The following is a 26,570-nucleotide window of genomic DNA, read 5'->3' on the forward strand; positions in this document are numbered from 1 at the left end:
ACTGACACCAGCAGGAACAGGTGTCAGTGTGTGTAGGGGGAAAGAGAATGTGCAAGACACCCAAAAAGGCAGACACACACTTGATAATGTGATTTCAGACAAAGATTCTATTTTAAATTTTGATTTGTATTCTGAAGAGTAATTTTACTTAATTTAAATAGCTGGATTTGAAAAGAAACGAAATGAGTTGTGCTTAGCTGTTGCCATTGCAAAAATCTATTCTGGAACATGCTGAGCTATGAATAACATCACAGAAAATTCATAAAATGCACAGCTCATTTCAATGCCAAATTGCATGGAAAGACTCAAAATTAATCAATAGACTATGAGAACCCCAACTCATGATTTAAACTTAATTTCATTTACATCAACATAATGCAATTGATTTCAGTAGAGGTGGAACTTATGTGATTATAAGAATTTAAAATTAGAAATGTTAACAATGAAGAAAGGAGGCCTTCAAAGTAGGAGACTCTCTTTTCTCTGCAAAAAAATCCCAGCCCTTTAAAATCAATTTTAGATTTTATAAGGTTAAGAGTAGAAAATAAGACTAGATACTGCACTGCAAACTGAACCAGAAAATGAGGCATTTTCATCAAGAATTTGTGCACAAAAATCATACACTGTTCAGAGAATCACAGGTTCAATAAAAGCATGTTTCAAACTTCTTCAGTGTTCACCTTAACATCTTGATGTTCATGACGGGCTGGCAAACACAGCTTGAAAGCCTTTCCTTTCACATCAGCCAATGCTGAAATGCACAGAGTATCATGAACCTGCAGGGACTCATTTATGGGGTTTTTACCTAAATGCTTCAGCACAGACGTTTTCATTTTCACCACAAAGCAACGAGTGACTGCCTCCTAGAACACAGCAGTGTGGTTAACCTTGGTCCTCTCAGAGGAAGTAATGGGACTGGATGCTAAGATCTGGGGTGGTTTTTCACAGTTCAAAGCTAACAATCACTTTTGAGTTTTATTAACCTTAAATCAACAAACCATTTTTAGTTTCAAGTCAAGGTTTGTAAGTCTTAGCTAAATGCAGTTACTGCCTGAAGATTCACAGATACCAGAGTGAAAAAACAGATAATAAAAGGTTTTAATCTTACAGTAACATACACACAGAGTAAATCTAAACATAACCTTCCTGTAAAGCATACAGCATAAAACAGCCTTGAGAATTCTTGTAGAAAATTATATTCTATTTCAGGCTTACCTAAATAAATCAGGGGAATTCATCCAGCACTCCTCACTTTGAACTCACAGAAAGCTCTGACTCACTCCTTTGCAATACTTTCTAGTATAAGGAGGTTCACAGGGTCAACTTTTATCCCTAATCTTGTGGAACATTCCTCAGTACCTCCAATCCAGTAGCTTTATGTGTGCCAAAATACAGACTGCCAAACTCTGGCAGCAAATTCAAACATGCAGAAACTGAATTACAGGCTGAGTAACTCCAGTAGTGCTCCCAACTTACATTACTTACACCTTTATCTCTTCATAAATTGCACTCATTAAAAAACAAGATCACATTTTCCAAACCTTGAAATTTAGGTGTGACTGGGATTTTTTACAGTTTTATGCTCTTTGCATCTGTCAGGGAAGAAAATGTTTCATTAGATTAGTAATAAATGTGTATTTAAGTTTGATAACAGCCTTACTACTAAACCACTCTTACTTGTTTTCTTCAACTTTGTTCTATAAAGAAGAAAGAATTGTATTTTCCTTTTATATTGCCTTTAAATATCAAAGGCAAATGCCATTTTTTTTACCTACAGGACTTAAACCCAGCTTTCAGAAAATAAAGCAGCACTATGAATTAAGTCTTGAGATGAAGAAATATGGTTTTTAATGAGCAATTTCACAGCAATAAAAATCTTGACTTGGTAAAATATTCATATATTCAACTAGAAATTAAGTAAGAAATTGTCATCAAAATCTTAAAAGCATTTTAAGGCCTTCTGGACTGCACACAGGTAGAAATGACTGGGGGGTACAGTAAAGAAAACACAACTTTTGTGAAATGTTCAGTCTGGTATGGACCTGAAGATTAAAAAAAAAAAAAAAGATACTTAACACATGCTTTCAACACCCATCTATAAATACTAATACAGGTATAGACAACAGAAATCAAAGATTTTTGCATTAAAGGGGAATATTAAAAATGATACCTGAGGTCAGTGTGTTTCTGCTAAGAACCAGATGGAAATACAACAGACTTGTCTCCTGGTGCATGAAAAGCAAGTACAGCTCTGTTGACTAGAAACATAATTAAAGTGAGAAACACGGCAAAACAAGGTGTGGAAAATGAGTGAAGCATGGTCCTGACAATAACTGACTCAGAACTCACAATTCAAGCAGCCATAGGCATTTTCTACAGTGAAAATAACTATGAAGGAATGTCTGTTTCTACAGCCTCAGTAAACTCAGACCTACCTGGATCCCTCTAACAAGTATCTTGCATCTTGTCTTCCTTTTACTCAGAAGTCACTGACAGGAGAGACTCCAGAAATAGTTTTCAGTAAGGTTTTGCTGTAGAAGCATTTCAAGGAAACATCAAGTTCTACGTCATGCAGCTTGTCAAGACACCTGGCACTAGACACTGTGACCTTGGAACATGAATTCAAAGTAAAATGTCACATACCTTGGCAAATTTCTATGCATACATTTTGTAGGACAGTTCCTGTGCTCTTCCACAAAAACCCACAGAACAAAAAGGTGCTGGAAGGAACTCTTTCAGAAGTCAAGGTGAACACAGCATCACCCTGTGTATTGGCCTTAAGTCTTCAAAATGCAGCATACATTCAGCAATAGCTGTTGGTCCTCTAACCTCAGGTATTGACCATTTCAAAATGCATCAGCAATACATGTGAACAGCTGTTACATTTCTGGAACAAGGTCTTGTTATATGCATACTTCAAGTTTATATAGATTTGTTCCCTTATGAAAATATCCATTATAAATTATTAGAGACATGTTTTTGGACCTTCATACCCTTGTTCCATAGAATACATAAATCCACGTAGGAGGCAAGATTCACATAGGAATAGTATCCTAGAAACATTCACAGTTTATTTTTCTTAGTCTGAAAAGAGCCACATTTCTAGCTAATGTCAAAAACACAAATTCCTCCTACAAAACCACAGCATGTACCTGTAAATGAAAGAAGCCCCAATTCACACCAAGATAGCAAGAGTTCAGAAAACATTGCACCTCAGCTGAGTATTTGCAAATATTCAGAAGAGATTTATTCTGTACAGAACACAAGATTTGCAATTTACCAAAGAAAGGATCAAGGCATAAATATTTCCAGCCTTTGACTGTACAACGAGATCTGGTGCAGCAGCTGTAGGATGGAACAGCAGCTCGAAGCAGTTGAGTCCAAGGTGTATTTGTGTAGACTCCGTGTGCTTTCTGGTGCAAGTAAAACTCAAGTAGAAATGGTTCTACAAAGGTATATTGCAAAATTAAATAGTCCTGTTAATAACTAAGAGGGTAATTTTCCCCCCAGTCAGTACCTGAGTTGGAAGATTTAGAATAAGCAATAAATATTATCAATTAGTCTTTCCCATCACGCTTGACAACCCAGCATGAAAGGAAACAATTTGTGGAGTTTAAAAGATCTGCCCCATGGAAAGGAACGAAAACCCATGAAGAGCATTTTTCATGGAACAGCAGCCCAGTAATAATTCCCCATTTATTAAGGTCAAAGAAGTAGCTACTCAAATGAAGGACAGCAGCTTTTCATCATCTCCTGTGATATTTACACTTTTACAGAGTTGGCTCTAGTAAGTCAATTTCCATCCAGGAAATGTGAGCATTATCCAGTGTTTCATGTGGTAGACTTACAATTCTTATTCATCACTGTTCCAGAAGTTGTCAAGCATGGGAAGATGTTCAACAAGCAGCTGTGCATATCTGAAACTACTTCAATTATACAAACAAAAAGGTCAACATAGACACGCAACAGAATGCCAAGCTAAGAGGCCTACATTAAGAAAAAGTCTACAAATTCAGATGCTTAACACAATTTCCTCCTTTGTTTAGTCACCTTCAGTGTTCTAGAAACCAAAGAGGCTATGTGGTTTCTACTTTTGTAATTTTAAAGCCACATTATTTTAAGCAAGCTGATGAAGCAAGTTTGTGTCTGAATGGTCACAACCCTTGGGGTACTGCTGCAGTGTCTGTATAAACCTGTTGTGATGTTAAACGTGTTTGACAGTCTGCCTTGGCACTGCTGCCCCAGGCACACTGGGCTGTACCACCTATTCTCATCATCTTTCCCCTTCCTCCTCCTCCCTTCCACACCAGCAGCTGGGAAAGACAGCTGCTGAGAATCTGGGATCTGTGAGAGCCAGGTCCATGCAAGGAATGGTAACTGAGCCACTGTTTTAGAAGGGAAACATTCAAACACCATCACCCATCAGTACAGGAAAGTCAGTTTACACTGAATTCCCTAACAACTCCATTAAGTGTTTTTCTTCTAAATAAAAAACAATCTGTGCAACTCGGGTGTCTTACTGACAGCTTCAACATTAAGATGGAAGGCAAAGCCATGTTTCTTTCCACAGCATATCAAGAATACTTTAATAACCAGTAAGATTCAGATCAGCTTTAATCAAAGCATAGGGAGCTGTGTATTTAAGCAAGAATAACTTGTATTCAAATAATCATTACTGATGTCAAATTAACGTTCTGAGTCATTACCCTTGAAATGTCAGTGAGCAGAGCATGTCATTCACACATCCATGATCTACATCAGCACACAGCCTCAGAAGGACAACACAATCAGTGTTCACTTGTCAACATGAAGTCCTGTTTCTTTTTCAAGTAAAACATTCAGTAAACACTTCAGCGTTTTCTTTGATTTGAAATTACGGTAGGATGGGATTTTATCCATGTGATACTGAAAAAGCACAACAACTTTTAAGGTTTATTTTAAAACAATCAACTGGATTCATAGGAGTCAGCTGAAATGAAACAAGATAAAGACCTTCCCAGAAGCTACTGCCTTGCAGTTGCCTTTTTATGAACAGAAACTTCATTACATAGTGAAACCCTCAAATTTATCAATGTGGGACAGGCACCACACATGATCAGAAAAAACAAATTCTCACTCAAATTTCAGAACTTTCTTTTGCTCTTACAGCCACAATCCAGATCCCAGATTATATCTATATGTGAAAATTCAAGCTGGAACAAGGCAGTTCTTCAAAACCCCATCAATTTTTTGGAAGTATACTGAACAAAAGATTGCCTGTATCTTGCAATGTAAGAACAGTGCAACAAAATCTTTTATTGCTGACCAGGAAACAGTTTCACGTGATTAAAACAAACACTTGTGCCCTTGTTCAAAAACAGTCAGATAATTAAGAAGTATCAGACACTAATCATGTCCATACAGTTTAAGTCTGCTTCCTTGTGTACAAACACAAGAAAAACAAATCACTATTTTTCTGCAAAACTAAGCCTTATTCACTGTGAGACTTTTTTGAGTGAAATGAAGGCAATGGTTCTAGTACAGTGAATTGCTTCTCATGAAGTTATCTTAGTAAGAAGGTTCTGCAGCTATGTCTAAAATCTGTTAGCAAATATACACAAGGAGGCAGGATTGATGAGAAGCTACACGTAACCTTAGATTTACAGCCTTACTACTGCAACTCCGCAAAATACAAAATGGTTTTGTAGGAAAATTTCTAAAATAAAACATCTTTTACATGATTGCAAGTGCATAGTTTACAAGTTCAGCCTTGTCTGCCTGTTGTCAGTTTTACAGCAAAGAGGGACAATGCTTTGACAGATGACAAATACAGGGTAAGCCCTTTATCACGTTCCACTTTTATTGAACATTTTCTGCAAATGCAGATTACAACCTCGGTTTAGGTTGCACGCATCAACTTAAGCCATAATAAAGCAGTGTTTCTGAAATCCAAATCCTAGTGGTAAGGGTTAGGTAGTGGTCGATTTCTGTAGTTAGAGAAATTACAACAGTGTAAGTGTCACTCATAAAAGCAGTATGGTGCAAGAGGCTCTTTGGTGCCAAAAAATTGTCAGTGATGCATTTATGAATGCTACTGAGTAAAAAGCAATCTAATTTACAACTCCTCCTCGCAGTGCTAGAGAGACATTAAAGGACACTGAAGACCCCCACACCTTGAGCAGTCTGCGAAGAAATATCACCATTACAGAAAAGCTGTATAAAAAAATCAATGACAAAAAACTTATATCAGAAGGTATAACCTATCTTTCATCCTGAAATACAGGTCAGGTATGGCCCAGCTCTACAGCAGGCATATTAAATAATCAGATTTAAAGTGATCTACACATTGAGACCTGAAAGATCACTGCCTTAATCTCACACCCATTTATACGGGCATTTATGTGGCAATGTACTTGCATCATCTAAATCTTCAGTAGCGCCTAAAGAACAAACTGCCTCCACTCCAGCATGCACCCAGAACAGCCATATGGCAAACACCTAGAAGGATGTAGAAACCCCAGATTTCAAGTGAAGCCTAAGAAACCCTAAAGGTACTCACAATTCGTGTCTCTACTGACTCGTGACTTTTTAAACCAGCTGAGTGTAACAAAAACACAGACTTACTCGTGAGGTTTTTCCAAACTACAATGTATAGGCCGATCCTCGCGTAGATATACACATATGTACAAAATGTATAGAAAAACAAGAGTCCTGTAGGCAAGATTCCTATCTTGAGTGGAAAGACACTACATACACCATAAAGGAGAAAAGGAAATCAAGGGCCAATTCTGCCAGCACGAGCACTCGCGGTTCCACACTAACTTCAGTCATTATTGCATGCATTAGATGCCCAGAGTCACAAGTACCTCTGGTGCAGCTGAGCCAACTGACTAAACTGCTCTTCCAGTACATCTCACTCTCAACCTGATCTAAAAGTCAAGGTACTACTTCACACATCAATAAAAGAGGAGGAAAGAAAACCCTCATGTGATTTGCTACAGCAATAAGTGTAGTTATTTGCACAACCTGGCTGGGTTTAACACAACTGCAAATCTCCATTTCAAAACAGGCTACTCCACCTCGCAACACCTGCACGGTCAGAAACAGAAAAGAGAAAATACACAGCTTCTCAAACACTCACTTAGAACTACCATCTCTAAAAACCAAATTTTCTGTTTCTTTTAAAATACAAGTTTGCTTCACTGAGCTACCACTGCAAATCCTACTCTTTCCCTTCCAACCCTGCCTGCCTCAGCATTCCAGATGACAGCTGAGGCATTTGCACCCTCTAGCTGTCACAGGGAGGACACATTACTTATATCTAACTTACATTCATTTTCAACTTCAAATTTATTGAGGCAGTTTATATCAATGTATCCATAAAATAATTCAGAAATAACCCAAGTATACCATTTAAACATCTTCATGATTTATCCATTTACACACTCAGTACACAAACAACCCAGCCTCTGTACAAGTTCATCACATGCAAACCATCCATAAAGACAAAAACTTTAATTAAAAATAAGTCACAACTCAGTGTACTGTTTCAACTGCATCTCCATTTACCAAATGGCACATTGAATATTCTCTAAAATAAGATGTTTTTAACAATCTTGTTAAAAAATTCTTGGGCAAAATATTTCTAGACTTAAAAAACATCAAGATTTTTCAAAACACTCAAGATACTATACAACTTATAATAACCTTGAAATAGGTTTACAAGGTTGTTAACCAAGGTATTTACATACCAAATAATGTAAAGCAAAAAATTTGTATTTCTAATGACAAAAAGGTGATGCATTAAAGATTTATGAAATTAAAATTAAGGCTCTTTGTTATAGTTCTTTATGTAACTTTACATAATAGCCAACTTTGGAAATGTCAGTCTTGCACATTCTTGTCAATCTACTGCATTTAAAGCAGTAGGGTATATTAAGTATTACTTTGAATAATTACATTGCTACTTCTATGTTTGAGCATGCTTTCGAAACACTGTAATTATGAAATATTTACAATGTGTAGCCTTCAAACTTTATGTAAAAGCCCAAGTATGACTGTCTGATTTCAATACAAACAACATACTTGTAAAAACACTTTTACTTCTCAAAATTAAATGTAAACTACTAGAGTTTTAACAAGCAAACCAGCTCTGAAAAGCTCCAACGTGTGCCTGAATGTGGACAGTAAAAGTTATGTGAAATTTCTCAGACAGTACTGTTTTTTATTTCAGACTGAACTATTCATTGTATCAGCTGTTTTCTGTAAGCATGTAGAAAAATTAAATATTTTTTAAAAAATTATTCCAAGTCCTACATACACTTTGAGCTATGTCCATAGGTTTCTTGAAAATGCAATACTGTCTCGCAGGTTGTAGTGATTGGTCCACAGTTTATTTCAGGATGTGTGTTCAACTAAAAGCAACTCCCTGTTTTTCAACGTCATTTCTCTTAAAATCACAATGATATAAAACACTGAAGACAAAACAAAAAAAAAAAAAAGGAATGGTAACCTCAAGATCAAATTCATTAGCCATTTCTCCTACTATATCAAAATTTGTAGTCAGAATTGTCTTTATTGACTTTATTTTTCATTTTTGTACACAAAGAAAAACATGTTCATATCCATCATGAACAAAAACTTAAAAAGGCAGAACTAGAAGACATTTGTGTCCTTCACCAAAGCAAAGCTGTGCTAAAGGTTCCAAACATTTCCATTTTTAAAATAAATATTTTCTTTTTTTTTCATTGTCTACATTCCAGTCTTCAGAATGTCACTGGAAACTGCAGCCTATCATGAAATACACACTTTTGAACAGAGTCCCAGCTCACTGCGTTTGGTAGCTTGCCATACCATATCCAGCTTGGTTAGGTATTACAGGAGCACCTTGTCCCTGGGCAGGCTGAGCACCAAATCCACCCATCCAGGCAGCAGATGGAGATTGGCTTAAAAAGAAACAGGATGGTTAAAAAAAGTGGAGAAAACCAACTTAAAAAAAATATAAAAACATACTTCCTACACAACTACTTGTATCAAAATAGAACAATTTCTTCTTCTTCTCTTTAATGATAATTCAGGTTAAGCTCTACAACATGTGATTCCTGAAAATATCATGAGCTTTTTAAGAACAAAGGAGAAAAAAAACCCCACAAACCTTGGGTACCAGTTGGATATGGCATCTGCCTCCCAAGGCATGAACACACACAGGTGGCTGGAACTCAACATCAGTGATGCAGAAATGCAAGAAATACCCAATACCTCATGGGCATGAACACCAATGATAGGTCTATCAGGGCTTAATATGTTTAACTGGCACCAGATAATGAAGGCAAGCAAGTTATTTCAAAATTATCTTAAAACAAAGAGTTGTTTTGAAGACTTCAGTCTTCAAGAGATCCATTACTAAAAGCCCACCCAAACTCTGAAACTGCACAAGTTAAAGTGTCCGTGTGTAGTTGTAGGCAAATACCCAGGGCTCCTGGCTCAGATTCACCACCTCCAGTCAGAACCCAGAATAGATTTAGATACCAGACAAGACCACCCCCCAAAACTTGTCCACACTGGGTGGTCTTTGTGCCTCTATCACACACGAAATGTGCCACGAGGTACAAGTCTGAGCGACTCACCCCAGTATCTGCAAGCACTGAACATAATTTAAGCACACAGGAGCCCCCCTAAACTTTGAAACCTTGTGCAATCCTTGACCCAAATGAGCCTGAAACTTAAGCTACAGCATTCTTACAATATTCTAAAAAAAAAATTAAATATAATTACTCACTCTACTCCAAAACCCTGTTGATTCCATGCTTGGCCATACATTCCATACGACGGTACCTGCCACCCATTAGCCATATATTGCCCATATTGTTGTGGATTTCCATATACTTGGCTCCATTGTCCCCACTGACTGTAATCCACCTGCAGGAAGAATAATCCATTGTACTTCAGGTTCTAGAGATGGTTTATATTGCATTTGTGCTGCTGAAGGCAAAGTTTTGGCTATATCAATCAGAGAGCTAAAACAAGCAATAATGAGATCTGAAAAATAAGATGTCACTATGCCTTAATTAGATCCTTGTACTGAAAAATATATTTGTGTGTGCTTGAAACCCCAAAGACTATTTGGTTGGACAGCCACCTAGTCTGCAGTTAGCAAAACAGCAAGAATTAAAATTACCTCAAAGTTTCTCCCTATCTTGGATCATATCCAGAAGACAGTAACAGATATTCCATCAAAATCACTAGCCCAATTTGATGAACTGGAACATAACTGAGACAGAACATGGAATTTCATAAGAACTCCACCACAAAATTTAGCCATTATAACTGGGAAGTCATTACAGGTATAAACACAATTGCTTTTGTAATAGAAAGAAAAGGTTAAGTACAGTTACCTGTTGGAAGTTCTTAGTCATATCAGGGGATTCTTTACCCCAATAACATTTAACAACATGTCCTTCAATTGTGGTTCCATTAACTGAAACAATAGCATGTGCTGCACTTTCATGTGTTGAAAACCTAAAAAATGTAAAAACAAACTAATGTTATGTTTCTTCTTCCACCTGATTACTTAAAAAACAGTGACTCCATACATACAGGAAATCCAGAGAAAAACATCTGCTTTCACAAACATTCATCTTCTCAGGTAAAAATGTTGGTGGCCCTTTTTACAGGTTCCAAATTATTCTATGAATATATGGTGACAGCTTTTATCATATCAGGACAAGTTCAATCAAGTGAAATTACAGAGAAATGAAGTGTTACTGCACGCACAGACCCAGAGATTTTGCTTTCTCTGTCCATACCTGACAAATGAGTAACCTTTTTCTGGAAACACCCTTATTTCCATAATCTGTCCAAACGGTGAAAAAGTCTGTCTCATAAGCTGATCTACAATGTAAGATATTTTTGAATTAGTAATCATCCTGGTGTCCAAAAAGTTTCAATAATAAAAAAATAAGAGAACACTTCATACCTGTTAGCCCCGAGGCAATTCCTCCACAGTACACAGTACAATTTTTTGGACTTGACTGATTTACTACATCTTCAAATCTCAACTGTTTTGTATTATCTATAAAGAGAGAAGGCTGGTTTTCAGGAGTGGGCTGACAGTAACCTAGACACTTACCTCATACACAAGCATGAATTTCACATTTAACAAACACATTATTAACAAACATTAAATATTTTATTACTATGTTGATACAACATACCAAAAAAATCTAATCAAGATGTGGAAGGCAAGCTAATACGTGATTTAAGTGACATGATTTTGGCTTATGTTTTATTCCCCCACTGAACAGTGAAAAGACAGCAAACACAACACAGCATGACATGAAGCTCTTACTTTCTTGTGTACTCTTAGGGGCTGGTGGTTTCCTTGTTGCCCAGTTAGTTCTGATCTGGCGGCCTCCCAGCCACTGGCCTCCCATGTGTACAATAGCATTTTCTGCATCCTGAAGAGATTAAAACAGAGATTGGAGCACTTCCACAAAAACCATGTACAAATCTACTCCCAAGACTTGGTTATCAGTTAATTCCACTGACAAAACCAGTAATGGTACTAAGAAGAGTATGAAATTCTGAACAATCATAGCAAGCAGACAAACATTAATCAACATGGAGGCAACTGGTTACAGAGAAGGCCCTCAGAAGTAATTTGGTAAAAACTTCCTCCCACCCATTTTCTACACAGGACAGAAGCCAACTGCAATCATATATATACTACCTGTATCCATACATGTATACACACATTTATACCATATACACATACACTATACAAGCATCTACATTAGAAATGTTCAAAAGCTGCCAAAAAAAAAAGTGGGAAGGTCACACAGATGTCATGACTAATCATTGAAATAAAACAGCTATACTAAATGTTTCTTTTGCTTCCTGCAGGTGTGCAACAGGTGCTTTGGAATTTCTGCACATGGTAAAATCAATGTATGAACACACATGCGAATCCATGGCCCACTTTTTATCTCAATCATGAAATTGAAGACAATCTTTAAGTTCACAGTGTAAGCAGAAGGAGCTGGTAAGAAAGGGTAAGTTTGCTAACAGCTGCAAGAAGCCTTCTGTCTCCCAATTGCTTTGGAGGAAGACAGGCAAATAGTGCACGTTTGAAAAGCTTTTCCAAGGGCACAAAGCTTAAGGAAAGAACAAAGCTTAAGGAAAAAACTGCCAAGCATAAGGGACAAAAAATGTGGACAAGTTAAAGGTGAGCTGCTCCCAGCTAGAATTCTCTTCTCAAACTCAGGACCTTGATCTTTCTAGGTTTTAATTATATTGAGTACTCATTTTGAAAACACATAAATACAAAAATGAAATTACAAAACATAACCAATAAGAAAAGAAAAATCCACCCTAAATGATAAAACCAAACCACCAAATAATTAAACATCCCAACTGATTCAAGCACCTTTGGCTCCTAAAACACGGTGAACACATAATGAACTGACTAGGAAAGGAAACACTCTCTGATGAATCTTGCTGCTGTCCTGCTTGAGGATCACAGCTGAGACAAAAATGGAACAGAGCCCAAGCCATAACTGATCCTGTCCAATGCAGGAGTTCCATTTTCTCTTAACTGTGTTATGCATTAAGAGCTCAGGCTGGAGTACCTGAAGTCTGGGAGTACATCTTACTTCCCCAAATCTAGCAGAATGATACATTCTGAAAAACAGGCCTTAAAGGACCAGCTCAGGACAGTCACACCATAACTCTACAGGTGCAGCTGCTGTGGGAATGAACAGCAATCAGAACATGAAATTTAAGAGTACTTTTTAGTACTGTGTTTAGAATTCATCTATTAATTTTGTAGAATTAATAGAAATTTCAAATTGGAGTTTTTATGGCTCAGTCTCAAAAGAATCCACTAACTTTAATTCTATGACTGTTACAGTTCCCCTCTGGTCACAGGACCCAAACAATTGTATAAAGAGGGAAAAGGGGTACAAGGAAATAACAGCTATTCCTTGCTTTTTCAGCTGAAATACAGAACAAAGGAAGTGTAACTGGAAAAACACACTAAATTAAGGCATTAAATTGCAGTATTTTATGGCACTGGCAAATCAGAAGAAATGAAAACTTTTTCTCTGATTATGACAGCTCCAGGTAACTGTTACAGAACCATCAAAAGAGATCTGACATGTAGGACTTCTGACCACACAAACAGGCTTTATATGCCTCAAATCCTGAAACCGTGAGTTTTTCCTATACAAAATATTTAAGGAAAATGATTCCGTTTCCCTATGTTGTCCTAAACATACATACAGCTCCTGTACATGTAAATTTGTTTCCCTGGGTGAAGTCTAATAAACACTGAATACATAAACAGGCAAAACTAAAAATGGAAAATAGGAACTATTTTAAACCTGCATTGTGATTACTCACCAGTTTGTTATAAAAAGATACAAAACCATAGCCTTTTGACTTTCCAGTTGCCATATCTTTAACTACCCGTGCATCCCTGTGAAAAGAAGCACAGCTATATGAGGATAGTATTGATAACCTGCAAAATAAAAACTAAAAGGAACCACACACACTGTATTGTGAGCATAATTTTTTTCTTATAAATTCAGTTAGCCCTAAAACTACATTCATTCCTGAACTCTCCCTATTGCTTCTTTACCTGTTAGAAAAAAGCAGTAGGACAAAAAAAATAACATGTAATAAACATGCAACCTATGCACATAACCTATACTGGCTATAACTAGAATGTTCAAATTTGAAGTATAAGAGAAACAAAGTTTCCTTTTCTAATATTCTATTGGCTAGGGTCCTCTAAGGTTTACTGTTCTATAAATTACTGTAACAATTCTATCTAATTTACCATGCATTTTCTAAATAGTTAAATGTCTTCTGCCTAGTGATACAAAATATATGAAATATTAAAAAAATCGAAAAAGAGGAAAAAATAGGAATTAAAAGGCATACATGGCCTGTTAACAGATTTCTTTATTTTTCTTGGTCAATTCTCTACCATCATTTTGGAGTTTGGGTAGCTGTAAATTTTGAAAAATTGACATTTTCAGAAATTTAAGAAAGGAGAATAAAACTAACAACAATGCTAAGCACACCAGTACGAAAACAACAAATTTACACAGAAATTTTAGTGAGTAAGTTAAAATGATTGGAAATATAGAACTGCACTGAATATAGAATGTTAAAATGTAAATACTAAAATATGTATATATAAATAATGTATAATAAGAATAAATAGAAATGAGAAAAAATCTACAACTGAGTTCCAGTGTGCACAGTTCCTTGCAGTTAGCCTTCAAGATCCTGTCCATTCTTATGAGCAATTCTGCAAAATAACCAGAATGCTATTACTTTTAATTGTGACTTGGACTTTAGAAAAACTGCAGGTCTCAGGTATAAATATAGATTGAGAAACAGAAACCTGAATTATTCTTTTTAAATTGATTTTTAAAACAGTACTACTTACCACATTAAGAGACAAAAAGCAAAGTAAACAAAACAGCAGAGGTAAGAAATAAGATTTATGATTCATTTAAAAATATGCGTACAGAACAAGAGAAAAATAAGAATTTTGTTCTTAGAAATATATTCCTGTAAAGTAGTATAAAAACGTTCATGTGCAACTTTGATTTTTATAAATATAAACTGATAAAAGATAAACAGACTTTTTTTGTAGCAGTACTCTTTAGGACATATATACTTTAGCACTCTCAAGGATTTTGTAATGTTAAATATGTTCAATTAGAACAGCAGGTGATTTAGTATCACCTGAATTGTCCAAGAGAAGTTTAAAGAAACATTCTCTTAACTGGCAGAAATGTGCACATATCATAAAGCCACCATTCTTTCATTTAAGATATGATAATTGTAATTCATCCCATTATTATCCAAAAAACCAGATTTCATTCTCATAATTATTAGCTTTTTCAAAACATTCCCAAGTTATTAACTAGCTGCTTTATAGAATTATATTTCAATTGCCTAGTTTTCCACACTGCCTATGAAATGCAGCAAAAATGCACATAAAACAAACCCAGGATACAATATATACCACTTATCAAGTCACTACTCTGTACACATTCTCAACACCAAAAAATCACACTTAGAGCAGTAATTAAATTTTAATAAAAGGTTGAAGGACATTAGCATATAAATTAGGTTAAAAGCACATTGCTTTCAGCAAACCAGAGCACAATTACATTATTGTATTTACATTGTGAAACACACTGAGATACAACCCCTCTTTATTACCCACCCACCACAAAGAAATGAACAGCAGAAAAATTATCTCAACAGATAAGAAATAACATTTCAACTTAGAAACACATTTTCACTATCACATTTTCTGACTGATAATGGAAATGTTTATGATGATACTTACGATATTTTACCAAAAGGAGCAAATGCTGACTTGATGTCTTCTGTTGTTATTTCTGGACTTAAATCCCCAACGAACACATGGAAGTGATCTGAAAATAAATAATTTACTAATCAAATATTTAACTGCTATCTAAAGTTTCAACTCCTGAGAAAGTGATGCTCTGCACACAGCTCTGGGAACCAGGAACGCTCAGGATTCCATGTGAAGAGCAGCAGCAATTTAATCTGTCCACTCCGGTTTCCCCAGGTGTAAAGCAGAAACAGAAGAATTAGTTTGCAAAATTCTATTAAACACTAGATGGGAAGGAGAGAAGTTATGTTTAAATGCATTTATGATAAATTATTACCACTTTGTCAAGTATTTGTGTAGAAGTGATACTGTGGCATTACATTACTTACTGGATGTATCTTTTTTCTGGCTACTTGGTGTTGTTGCCCAGTTTACTTTGACCTCCTGAAAACAAGTATAAGATTTAGTATAAATTCACAAAATTCTTACATTTTATAAGTTCATTCAAGGGTGGGTTACAACTGTCAGTGCTTAAAAATCATCATTTAATATAAAACACCATCATAAATAGAACATCACAAATAATACATTTCCTAAACAAGACTTACTTTTTACATCAATACTTTTAAAAATTATTCTATCAATATTTAATCTTGGTAAAGCATCTTCAACAGTTTTATTACTATTTTCACACAAATCTATATTCTTTAAATCTAAGATTACCACGTGAGCAACTTACCTTTCCCAAAATTTTTCTCCCATTCATAGCAGCTAATGCAGCAGCTGCATCTCTGTGTTCATAAAATTCCACAAAGCAATAAGGGTCATTGCTTGTATGCTGCAAAACAGAAAATCCAACAGAAGAGTTGACCCTTCTGCTATCGGGTTGCTGAGAAGAAAATCCAGGAAAATATATTACTTACAGCTAGAAACTTTCAGAATGATTTGCATCAGATTTATGAAATAGCCTTTGACATTAAAGTTAAATGCAAGAATTCTTAAGATGGATTTTTTTATTAAAGGTCTAGCAGTTTCTGAAGGATAGCTTGTTTTGAACGAGGACTGAAGTTCACTGAACTAAAAATAACTGATCAGAAAAGTGATCTGCAAACTGGATGGAAAGGAGGGGAAAAAGGGGAAGAACAGAGAGAACAAAACTGCCTCATGCATATACCCAAAGCTAGAAAGGCTTATTCCCCAGACACATTTTCACCAATTTTCTCTTGCCCTACTTAAGAAGTCTTTCCTGTTATTTGACTGAAAACCACCAGCAGGCAGCAACCTGGAAGCTGCACAGTGTCAGTCTCAAGTGAAAAATGCCATAGCAAACAACTGGGAAATAACCTTTTAAAAGAACTCAAAATAGTTTGATTGAGGGAAAAGAATATTAATCAATTGACTGTTAACTCTGTTAACCTTGAGTACAACCTGTTTTTGTAGGATGGCCTATCAAATCACCTTTAAAATACTCACTGACAGAAGTCACTGAAGTAATACATGTACCAGAGTATAAAGTGCAAAGAACAGAAGAGTTTTTTGAAAAGCTGATCAAGTGAAAAGGATGTCGAGAACGCCAACGTGAACACTGGATTTGATCTACCTCCAAGATGTAATGAGTACAAAAACTCTAACCAAAACATTTCCATTAACCATTCAGCACGTGCATGGACCAAAAGATGATGAACACTATATTACCCTGAAGAAGTTATTTCTCACAGGGATAGGGAAGGGTCTAGCACAGAGGAACTGTTCTGGCATCAGTATTCTCACTATCAACCTCCCCCAGTGCAGGTAGAACACAGTTGCAACACAAGTGAAGAGAAGCCTTTTCCAGCATTCCTATTTAACTTCTGACAACCCATACACACTTACACTGATGAACAATTCCAATCCTTCCCCCTAAAACTGGATTGTACAGCTTAAACATAGCTCTGTCTACTTCTGAAGCTGTGAAGATGCAACAGTTGAACAGATCATAAGGCCTTTATACACCTACAATGGTCATGGAGTCTGAGGTCATCCTCCTGAACACTGTCAGTACTTGGGGCCTCTAACTGATGCACAATGAACAGATGAGAAAATGCACCTGAGATCATAAAAAAAGTTTCAGTCACAAAGTTCTCTACAAGCACACTCACCTTAGACGCCCCAGAAAAGAAAGCCTTAATTCACCCCTCCTCCCACACTACTTTGGGAAACCCATTTAAGGCTTCTTTAGGAAATTTGGTGCAGTTTATGCTTCAGCTGAAGTGCAGCCTTACTTTTACATGGTAGGGAGGTCTTCTTTAGCACTGAGAACTTGTCTGAACATGAGAAGAATCTCTTTTGCAGATACTCAGATCTTTAGGTGTTCAAACTATCTACAAATACTGTGCCAGCAGCCTGAGTATTATATACCCCCAAAAGAAACACATGAATTTTTTCAACACTTAATGTGTTCATGCCATATACTCTACAAAAGAAAAAGAATGACTTGATACTCCTGGCTAAAATGGAAAAATCCCAGGTTTTTAAAAGGTGATGGTGGTACTAACAATGGTAAGAACCACCTAACCATGACACAGCTCCTAGGACAGGTTTACCAGACACTGTAAAAGGACTGACACCATGGACAGGTCCTGTGACAGCTGCAGGCCAGTGCCAGTCTAGAATCCATCTTGTACTCCTGTGACTGCTTATTGGCAGGTGCTGAGGTCAACCCAGTGCAGTCACCTCTGTGTGACTGAAAACAGCTGCCAGCAGTTTTTGTTTATCTACTTGTTTCGTGAAGATGTCTCACTTACAGAAAGATCTTAAAACTACAAAGTCTTAACCAAGGTTAAAATGTTGGAATTTCTCATCTAATTCCTCAAGAAACCAAACTGCTGCTAACAGCTCTCACCCAGCCAAAGGTGGGAGTACCAGCACCTTATGTCTGCAGAGCACATGACAATCAAAAGTGTTTCTTCAGAGAAGAACTAACAACTGTGATCTGTCAGCCTTCTGTTTCTTTTCTCCCATAAACTTAAAGCAAATCCAGCAGAGAAAAGTGTCCCATGGGAAATTATTAGTCCAGACAAAGATGAGAGTGATTAAACAAGCAGCAAGTTGATGATAAGCTAAAAGCAAAGAAACAAACAAGCTGTGTGACACACTGAAAGGAAAAGAAGCCCACAGGGGAGTTTCTGGTAGCACTCCTAAAGAAGTCTGGTCACAAGACTTGCCTTTTAATACTTTCCTTAACAATCTTGACAAAAAACTAATGTAACTGTCCTTAAGAAATCTGTAATTACAAGTTAGTAAGAAGCATAAGATGTAGTAAAAAGTATGAATCGTATACAGAAACTAGAGATGAAGGACCAAAGCTTAAACCTGGCAGAAGCTCAGATTAGTCCCTGCCTGCTCAAAGCTTACCAGTTACAAATGTAGAAGGAAGGAAAAATACCAGGGAGAGAGAAGTTTAGTAGGATGTGTCAAAAAGCTCACAGAAATGGCTGCCAACTGTAAAGGTACCAGAGTATTTACAATGGAGATAAGAAAACATGAATACTTACCAACACTCTGTGCAAAAGACTTTATCTGGAATACTATGGAAGTTTTGTCACTTTGTTTCAAGGAAAAATTAATTTAAGAACAGCCAGGTGCGACAAGAACTATTTGTACTGGTGCAGACAAGAGGTATTTGAACTAATGCAGAAAAAGCTGAGGAAGAGTCAAACTTATTTTGAAGGATTTCTCACTTTTCATCCATAGAAAATAACCATTTATTCAAGAGGGGCAAGAATTACTGAGGCTCATGTTCAAATAAAGTGAAAAATGTACCAAATAGCCATGAATTACACTTGAAATAATAAGGTTTCTGATCAACAGAACAATGTGATTCTGCAAAGAGGGGGTAACAATCTTTTAAATAAAGTGGAAACTCATCACCGGCTGATAAAAGGTATGTCAGGGCTACAGGCAAAAGCACAGGATTGCACACACCAGGTATCTCCTGCAAAGAATTATCCCCAAAGCCAAACACAATCAACCCAAAGAAACCCACTGCCAGTCATGTCAAAAGAAGCCCTCAACTTCATTTGTTTTAGACAACTTAGGATAAAGTTACATTACATTTGCTACCCCCCAGATGTGGAAGGCCTTACCTCTGTTATCATTTTACAGCTTTTGCATGGTCCAATCTGGCTGAATAACTGAAGTATGAGAACCTCAGTCACATCTCTGGAGAGGTTTCCTACATAGCTACACAAGGAAAGAAAAAACCAAGATTTTAAACCAGAAATTATCATCTTTTAAGTAATCATGGTTTTAAAAACTTAAACAACTATAAAGACTCTCCCTTTAAAACAGCTCAAGTATTTTAAAGACAATATTTACTAATTAGTTCATAGTTTTAATGCAGTACTCATGTGGTTTCTAAATTATAATGTTGGCCACACAACTGAGAAGTGAAGCTCTATGCAGACAGCGCTGGACACCAAGACCTCGTGCCAATCATTTCCTTGGCACAGAGATGTCAAAAGCACAAAGAACATTGCTCAAGAATGTTGTGCAGAACAAGCAACCAACTGGGCAATGATATTTTTTTAAGTTTCACTTCCCACTGAGTAGCTCAACAAGAATACTTCTGAATTTGGGTAGAAACACACATTTAAGTCCCATGAGCTTGGGAGCAGCTCTCGGACAAGTTGTGCTGCCTTGCAATCAACCAACTCAACTTTTCTGTTTTCCTGAACATTTGGAAAGCCAGCCCACTCACCAACAGACAAGGCAATTTATGCAGCATTCTGCCATAGGAATGCACTGTAGAGCATCTATCTCAACAGCTCCCACCTTTGTAATACCTCCCAAAATTCAGGCAGAGTTATTTTAATATCAATCAGACTTCTTGATTTTTGTTACTTTGTAAATCTTGAGAAATAATTCCAAGTTTTGAAATACTTAGCAAGTTTAGATAAGAGTCCTAGATTTAGCAGGTCATAATAGTGGCTGAGAAAAGTCATAAATACAAAACTAAATTCTTTTTAACAATGTGACTAATTTGTAATCAAACTGTAAACAAAGTGATCAGTTAAGAGCAAGGCTTGTCACAGTAACAGATGTCAAAAGCCATCAGCAGAGGGACATTCATCACCTTTACAAACAAGCCTGTCAAGGCATAAAGAATTCAAGTGCGACCAAGAAGATGAGCAGAACCTTCTGTGATTCAGAAGTTGAAACAATATACATTTTACCCATTTCCCTCTGGTCAGCTACAGAACGTCATAAAACTGCAAACTAAAGTCAGCCTGACCTGTTAATACAGTGAACATAAATCTGAACAAGCCTTTCTTATTGCTCACAGACAAATTTGAATTAACTAAAGGTGTGCTCTGAAATTGCTCTGAGAGGCAACCCTTGAAAATTTTTCAAAAGCAAATTGTGTTTGACAGCCGGACTTTCATCTAGATCAGCAAAATTAAAATGGACACTGTTTGTTTTCATCAGAACACCACACAATGTTATCAACAGATGTTCGTTTATGTTGTTCTTTCAGCAACTATGAGGCAATTCTGCACTTTCTCAGCAGGACTTCAATGCTACAAGATCCAGAGTGACTTTCTGAAGTACCACCTGAATACAGAACATCCACTAAAATCCTTCAGGTACTCATTAGTTTCTTATTAAATATGTATGAATTAACACAAGTCATTAACAGAAGCCTGTATTGTTATGAAGCTTTTCAGTAGAGAAGTTAAAAACTGCAGAACAAATTGTCCACATCACTGACTTTTCAGTTCTATCCTGAAAACTTAGTGGTTAAACATTTATCCATACCTTCTTTCTGAAATATTAACTAAATTTTTGTTAATCATTCACCAAGAATAAATTGTAAATCACTAATAGCTTTCAGTGGAAATATTAACCTTTGAAGATACTACTAAAATCAGATGGGAAATGTACATCCCAGTAGGAATCCCAACATAAAGAGTCAGTTTATTGCTAGTACTGGTCTCCACTGAGCCTTCACAGCACACTGATACAGTAACACTGACATGAAATTAACACATTATTTCTACTGCAAATCAGTAGAATACAATTAACACTAACAAAAACCAAAACAAGTACCATCCTCTTCTGCATAATATCAACATGTATTTGGAAAACACAAGTCTGAAAATCAAGCTGGAGACTTCCTCTTGGCCTGACAAAAATTTAAAAAAGAAAAAAAGGCCAGGGAAAGCCATTCCTCAGCAATCTATTCAACTAAGGTAAGAAAAATTACACTAACTGCTAGAATATTTAAGATATACTAAGTGGTTTTTTTTATACCACCATGTCTTCAGCAAGATAGCTGTGAGAATGTTGCATCATAAACCTTAGCTATGAAACAAGCTGCCTTTTCATAAAAATCAGGACCACCTTGACTGCTAGATTCAGATGGGATGTGAAATCCTACTGGTCCATTAATTCCCAAAATGTATCTGATAAACACTGCCTTGGTGCACAATATTACCATTAGTCAGAGGCACTCCCACCCTTCCCAACTTGCTAAAACTCAAACTTCAGTATGTACACACTGAGAATACTGCACAGTAAAGGTTCATGTAGCAAGGACAACACTCAGAGAGACCCAAATGTCTCAAACTAAATGTAAAATATGGAAATACAAATCTCTACAAATTTGAAACGATATGCTAAATAGTAAGACTTGATGGTTACTTTCATGTCTTTAGCAGACTGCAGGAACATCACCTCCTCCAGTACAGTTAGAGAGGACTTGAATAAAAACATACAAGCAAACATCTTCAGTGTCAATGTCTGAATACTACAGAACTAAAGAAATCAATATATTCACCACATTAGGAGCAGACACCTTACCTTTCTGGAAACACAAAACTTGGCTCAGCTGATGCTAATCACTACTCATGGCCAGCCTATGGTCAGCTTTCCCCTTTCTAGCTCCATTTCCATGTGATGTAACACAACAGCAGCTTCTACTCTACTTCATGAAATCAAAATTATCACAACCACACCTCAAGAGACCAGAAGACTCCTAGCATGCTATTGCACTGTATTTCAACCTTTTTGGAGTGATACATTCTAGAGGATATATTATGCAAACTTTTTAAAAATTATAAAACCCAGCAAGGCAGAAGCACTTACTAAACTCTTATAAGGTGGTCTTGGATGATGTGACAGGGCAGCAAAAGTTGTGGCTTTTTGCACACAGGCAATAGTGTTTGCTCCCTTCTGCAAGCCTGAAGCACTTAAACACCAATTAATAGGCCGCTACAAAAAAACCCAACAACCCATAGGCAGATAGATGTCCTGACATCCATTTTCATCTACTACACTCCTGAATGCTGCTGACAACACAAAGAATAACAAACTACTTGAAATTCAGAGATGTTGTAGAACTGTCTAAAGAACACAAGAGGCACGCATCAGTCCATAATGAGTTTTGGAACTCAACTCTTTGGCTTAAGCAGCAAAACTCCCTTTTTGAAGGTAAACAGATTCGTGTTGCATCCTAGACAGGGAGGTAAGAAAGGGACATTTACAGCCACTACCCTGAGGTACACAAAACTCCTTTACACTCTTTTTTGGAGGAAATATAGTAAATCTGATTTCTCTCTCACACAGGCAACACGTAAGAAATGGCAGTTTCCATATTTAAAAGAGGAAATTATGATAAAAAATAAATAAATAAATAAAACTGATGTGCTCAAGAGCCCATGGAAATTCTAGCGACTCTGCCTAGTGCTTGTGAGCTACTGGAAATAAAATGATACCAAGAATAATCCACTCTGTAGCCTCCTCCAGGAGACAACATTCCTGCACAAGACCTGAACTGAAAGGAAGTTCAAGAGAAGTGAATCCGGGTGAAGCTTTACTCCTGCACCTTATCCATATTCCAGACTTGGAATACAGCATGGCAAGGCTGATGAAATAACAGCTATAGGCATGCAGTGACTTCAGAGCAGTCACTGAACACCTACAGACCACACAAAACATTTCTAAAAACTTTAACAAGAATATACAACTTTGTAATTTTTCTGGCTGCCTGTGAGAGCTGGTAACATTAGCAGCACATCAAGTTTCTGATAGTTTAGTTTTCACTTTAAAGTAAAAGCAGGACTTTGATACAGCCTGTGAAATCTAGCAGTACTCACAGAGAACAGAGCTTTCAAGTGTTCTACTAAAACAAAAAACAACAAAAAAAATCAGAAGCTCACAGCTCATTTTAGGACCAGCTAAAAAATTACATGTCACAAATCATGCAGAAAGGCCCTCATTCCTGGAAAGTTTTTTGGCAGAAAGTATCTAAGGTTATTCTCCACATTTCTATAAAGTTAAGAAATATAAGAAAGAAAAATGCAAACGGTGTCAGTTTTCTATATTAAGCCTCAGAAAATATTCTGAATTCTTAGAGGTTTATGACTGACCTATCATGACTGGAATAAACATAATAGCCCTGGAAGTACTGCAAATTGAAGCAATCCTTATTGCTGAGCTGGTTAAGATGGGCATAAATGTTGAGTGAACAATGGTAAGGTAGGTTTTGCTTTTTATAAGTAAAAAAAAAAACTTGCAACTGTTAAAAAAGAAAATTCCTTCTTAATTTACAGATTTTGGATTTAATTTATTCCTTCAGGAATGAAAAACTGAGACATTCATAAAGTTCTGCTTATACCATCAGTCAAGTGCTTTTGCACATGGTCAAATAGCTACTGAAACAATTTGTTCTTCACTTTCTCCCCCCTCCCCCTCCCCAAATAAACCAAACAATGAAAACTTACAAGGTCAACTAACAGTATTTTTATTTGTTGTTCTTGAGGGACAGTGGGTTTTATTCATGAGATCACAACTGCTCTATATGAAAAGCAGTGCTCAGGATAATAATCTTTAAAACATGACTTACTATTCTAAATTTAAAGATATTTCAGATAAAAAGTAGGGACAAGAAGGTAAAATGTAAAAAATGCTACAGCAAAATATTTGTCTTCCATGCAAAAAGCCTACAGATAATTACAGGAAAGTAACCCTTTGTGATTGTGGTTACTACAGAACTGCTAGGAAATTAATGTGCATGCTGTTTATTAGTTTAACAAATGAAACAGTCACACGTGTGCAATAAACCATTTGGGGCAGCTGCAGAGATGCTAGTTCAGATACCTTAGTACAAATTTATTTTTTTCTTATTAGTAAGTAAGTGGGTTAAATCAGGCCCTTCATGGATGTGTTCCTGGGAAGGATCCATGGCCAATGTGGTACCCAAACTTGTTAGCACTAAAAGAGCATCTTAAAACTTAGTGGGAATATAGCAGTTCTGAAAAAAGAAAGAAAAAGAGCCAATAATAAAGAAAGAAGCCTTGAAAATAAAACTGAATTAAACACTGTGTGACTCTGCTCTTTTCCCTCCTCCTATTCTAAAACAACACTCAAAGCTAGGTCCACTCTGAGGGCCAAGCAAACTCAGATCATTTGGGTAATCAACACAAAAAGCATTTCAGATCTGCTTACTTAAACTATGCACCTCAGGGAGCAAGGACTAAGTATTTATACTACACTATAAACTACTTTAAAGAACTTTTGCAGACCTAGAAAAGAGAAAAAACAAATTGCCTTGCGAAGCCTTAAATGCCAAGTCATCATTTTGGTAGTGAGAACAGAAGGATGAGACATTTTACTCTGTTTCAGTAGTTTCTTTACAGTGGCTTTCAGTCCAGACTATCTTGGAGAGTTTTTCTGAAGGCTACTGTCCTGAAAGCTAAATAGACAAAGATTTCATTTGCACTGTCCTGAGCTGTGTTTGTCATCTGGGCAGCCCGAGCATGAGCCTGCCTTTCTTCCAGGGACAGCCCGAACGCTGCACCGCTCACAGAGCCCGAAACACCCTCTGGCAGCTGCTCTGCAAATCTGGGAGCTGGTTAAAATCAGCAGCAGCACAAAATCCCCGCTCTCAAGTGCCCAACCACAAGAGCGAGCCTCCCTCGCTTAAGCCAACAGGACAAAGAAAAGCCATCAAAACCACATCTGCAAAGATGAAAAGAACTCAACAGCAACCCCAAAATGCTCAAATTTGCATTTTCAAACAGAAAACGCATGACAGCCACCAAGTGACCAAACAGCGCGGAGAGACACGGCCAGCACACAGTTATTTCTTTCTGCTGGGCCCGACAGCCTGTTATTGAACCACAGCGTGACACGCTGGAGGGAAAAGCGATCCCTCCCGCTTTCCCGGCGCTCCCCATCCCACCCACCGCCGGCAGAGCACAAAGAACTTTCCCAGCGCCGACACCGCCGTGCAGGGGGGCCGGGGGCGGCCTGTGCCCCCCGGGGAAGGCTTGGGACCCCCGCCTGCACCTTCAAAGCTCCGGGCACGGGCCCCGGAGGCTCCGGGGATGGACCCCGTTACACGCCGGGTCCAGCTGCGGCTCGCCCGTGTTCTCCTTGGATCGGTGCAGCGCCGTCTCCGTGCGGGCCGCCGCGCTCCCCTCCCGCTCCCCCTGCCCGGACCCCGCTCCCGGCCCTGCCGCACACGGCTCTGTCCCGCTCAGCCCCCTCCGCTCCCCCGGCACCCCTCGAGGCCCCGGCCCCGCTCCCCGGGAGCGCATCCCTGCCCCCGCCCCGCTCCGCCCCGGGCCCGCTGCCCACCCCGCCGCCCCCTCCCCACTCACAGGGTCCTGGGCTGCCCGTCGTCTTCCATGATGGTGGGCGAGCGCCGCTCTCCGCAGCCGCGCCCGGGGGCAGCGCCGGAGGGGCTCGGCGGCGCACGGAGGCGAAGGGAAGGTGAGGAGGGTGCGGGCGGCCCCGGCTCCCCCCGCTCCGCGTCGCCCCCGCGCCAGGTCCCGCGGCCGCAGAGCCCGAGCGGGAGAGGGAAGCGGCACCACAAAATGGCGGCCGCCACCAGACGCTCAGGAAGCCGCGCTCTGCGCAGGCGCCGCCCCGCGCGCTCCCGGACCAGCTTCTCCTTCCAGGCCCCGCGGGGCGCGATGGGGATCGTAGGCACGGCCGGGCACCGCGCGGCGGGGCCTCGCAGGCTACTGGGAGTTGTAGTTCGCCTGGCTGCACAGCACGGCGGCACCGCACGGCGAGAACTGCAATTCCCGGCATGCCCGGCGGCAGAGGCGCCGCGGGGGCGCGCCCGGGCTGCCGCGATTGGCCGCCGGCAGCCCGGGAAGATTCGCTTCGTCCCGGTGCCGGTCCCGGTGCCGGTGCCGGCTCCGGCCCCGGGCCCACGGAGCGG

At 38.3% G+C, this 26,570-nt stretch overlaps 1 protein-coding gene across 6 annotated transcripts; it reads right to left on the reverse strand.

Moving 5' to 3' along the window:
* Positions 1–5,275: 5,275 nt before the first annotated feature.
* On the reverse strand, positions 5,276–26,251 carry TIAL1 (TIA1 cytotoxic granule associated RNA binding protein like 1). 6 transcript variants are annotated; one of them, XM_068198201.1, is made up of 12 exons: positions 26,002–26,243; positions 19,483–19,579; positions 16,098–16,247; positions 15,748–15,802; positions 15,350–15,437; positions 13,378–13,453; positions 11,327–11,435; positions 10,955–11,050; positions 10,785–10,869; positions 10,374–10,497; positions 9,758–9,897; positions 5,276–8,924 (listed from the first exon to the last, which is right to left on the reverse strand). In XM_068198201.1, the coding sequence occupies exons 1-12, from the start codon at positions 26,028–26,030 to the stop codon at positions 8,807–8,809; spliced, it is 1,167 nt and encodes a 388-aa protein (XP_068054302.1). In that variant the 5' UTR covers positions 26,031–26,243; the 3' UTR covers positions 5,276–8,806. The 6 variants fall into 6 exon arrangements, with proteins under 6 accessions (XP_068054302.1, XP_068054303.1, XP_068054306.1 ...); XM_068198202.1 differs by having other exon boundaries at positions 16,098–16,196; positions 26,002–26,242; XM_068198203.1 differs by lacking the exon at positions 5,276–8,924 and adding an exon at positions 10,157–10,249 and having other exon boundaries at positions 26,002–26,246.
* Positions 26,252–26,570: the final 319 nt, after the last annotated feature.

Source organism: Anomalospiza imberbis, chromosome 8 (assembly GCF_031753505.1).
Source record: "Anomalospiza imberbis isolate Cuckoo-Finch-1a 21T00152 chromosome 8, ASM3175350v1, whole genome shotgun sequence".
Classification (NCBI taxonomy): Eukaryota; Metazoa; Chordata; class Aves; order Passeriformes; family Viduidae; genus Anomalospiza; species Anomalospiza imberbis.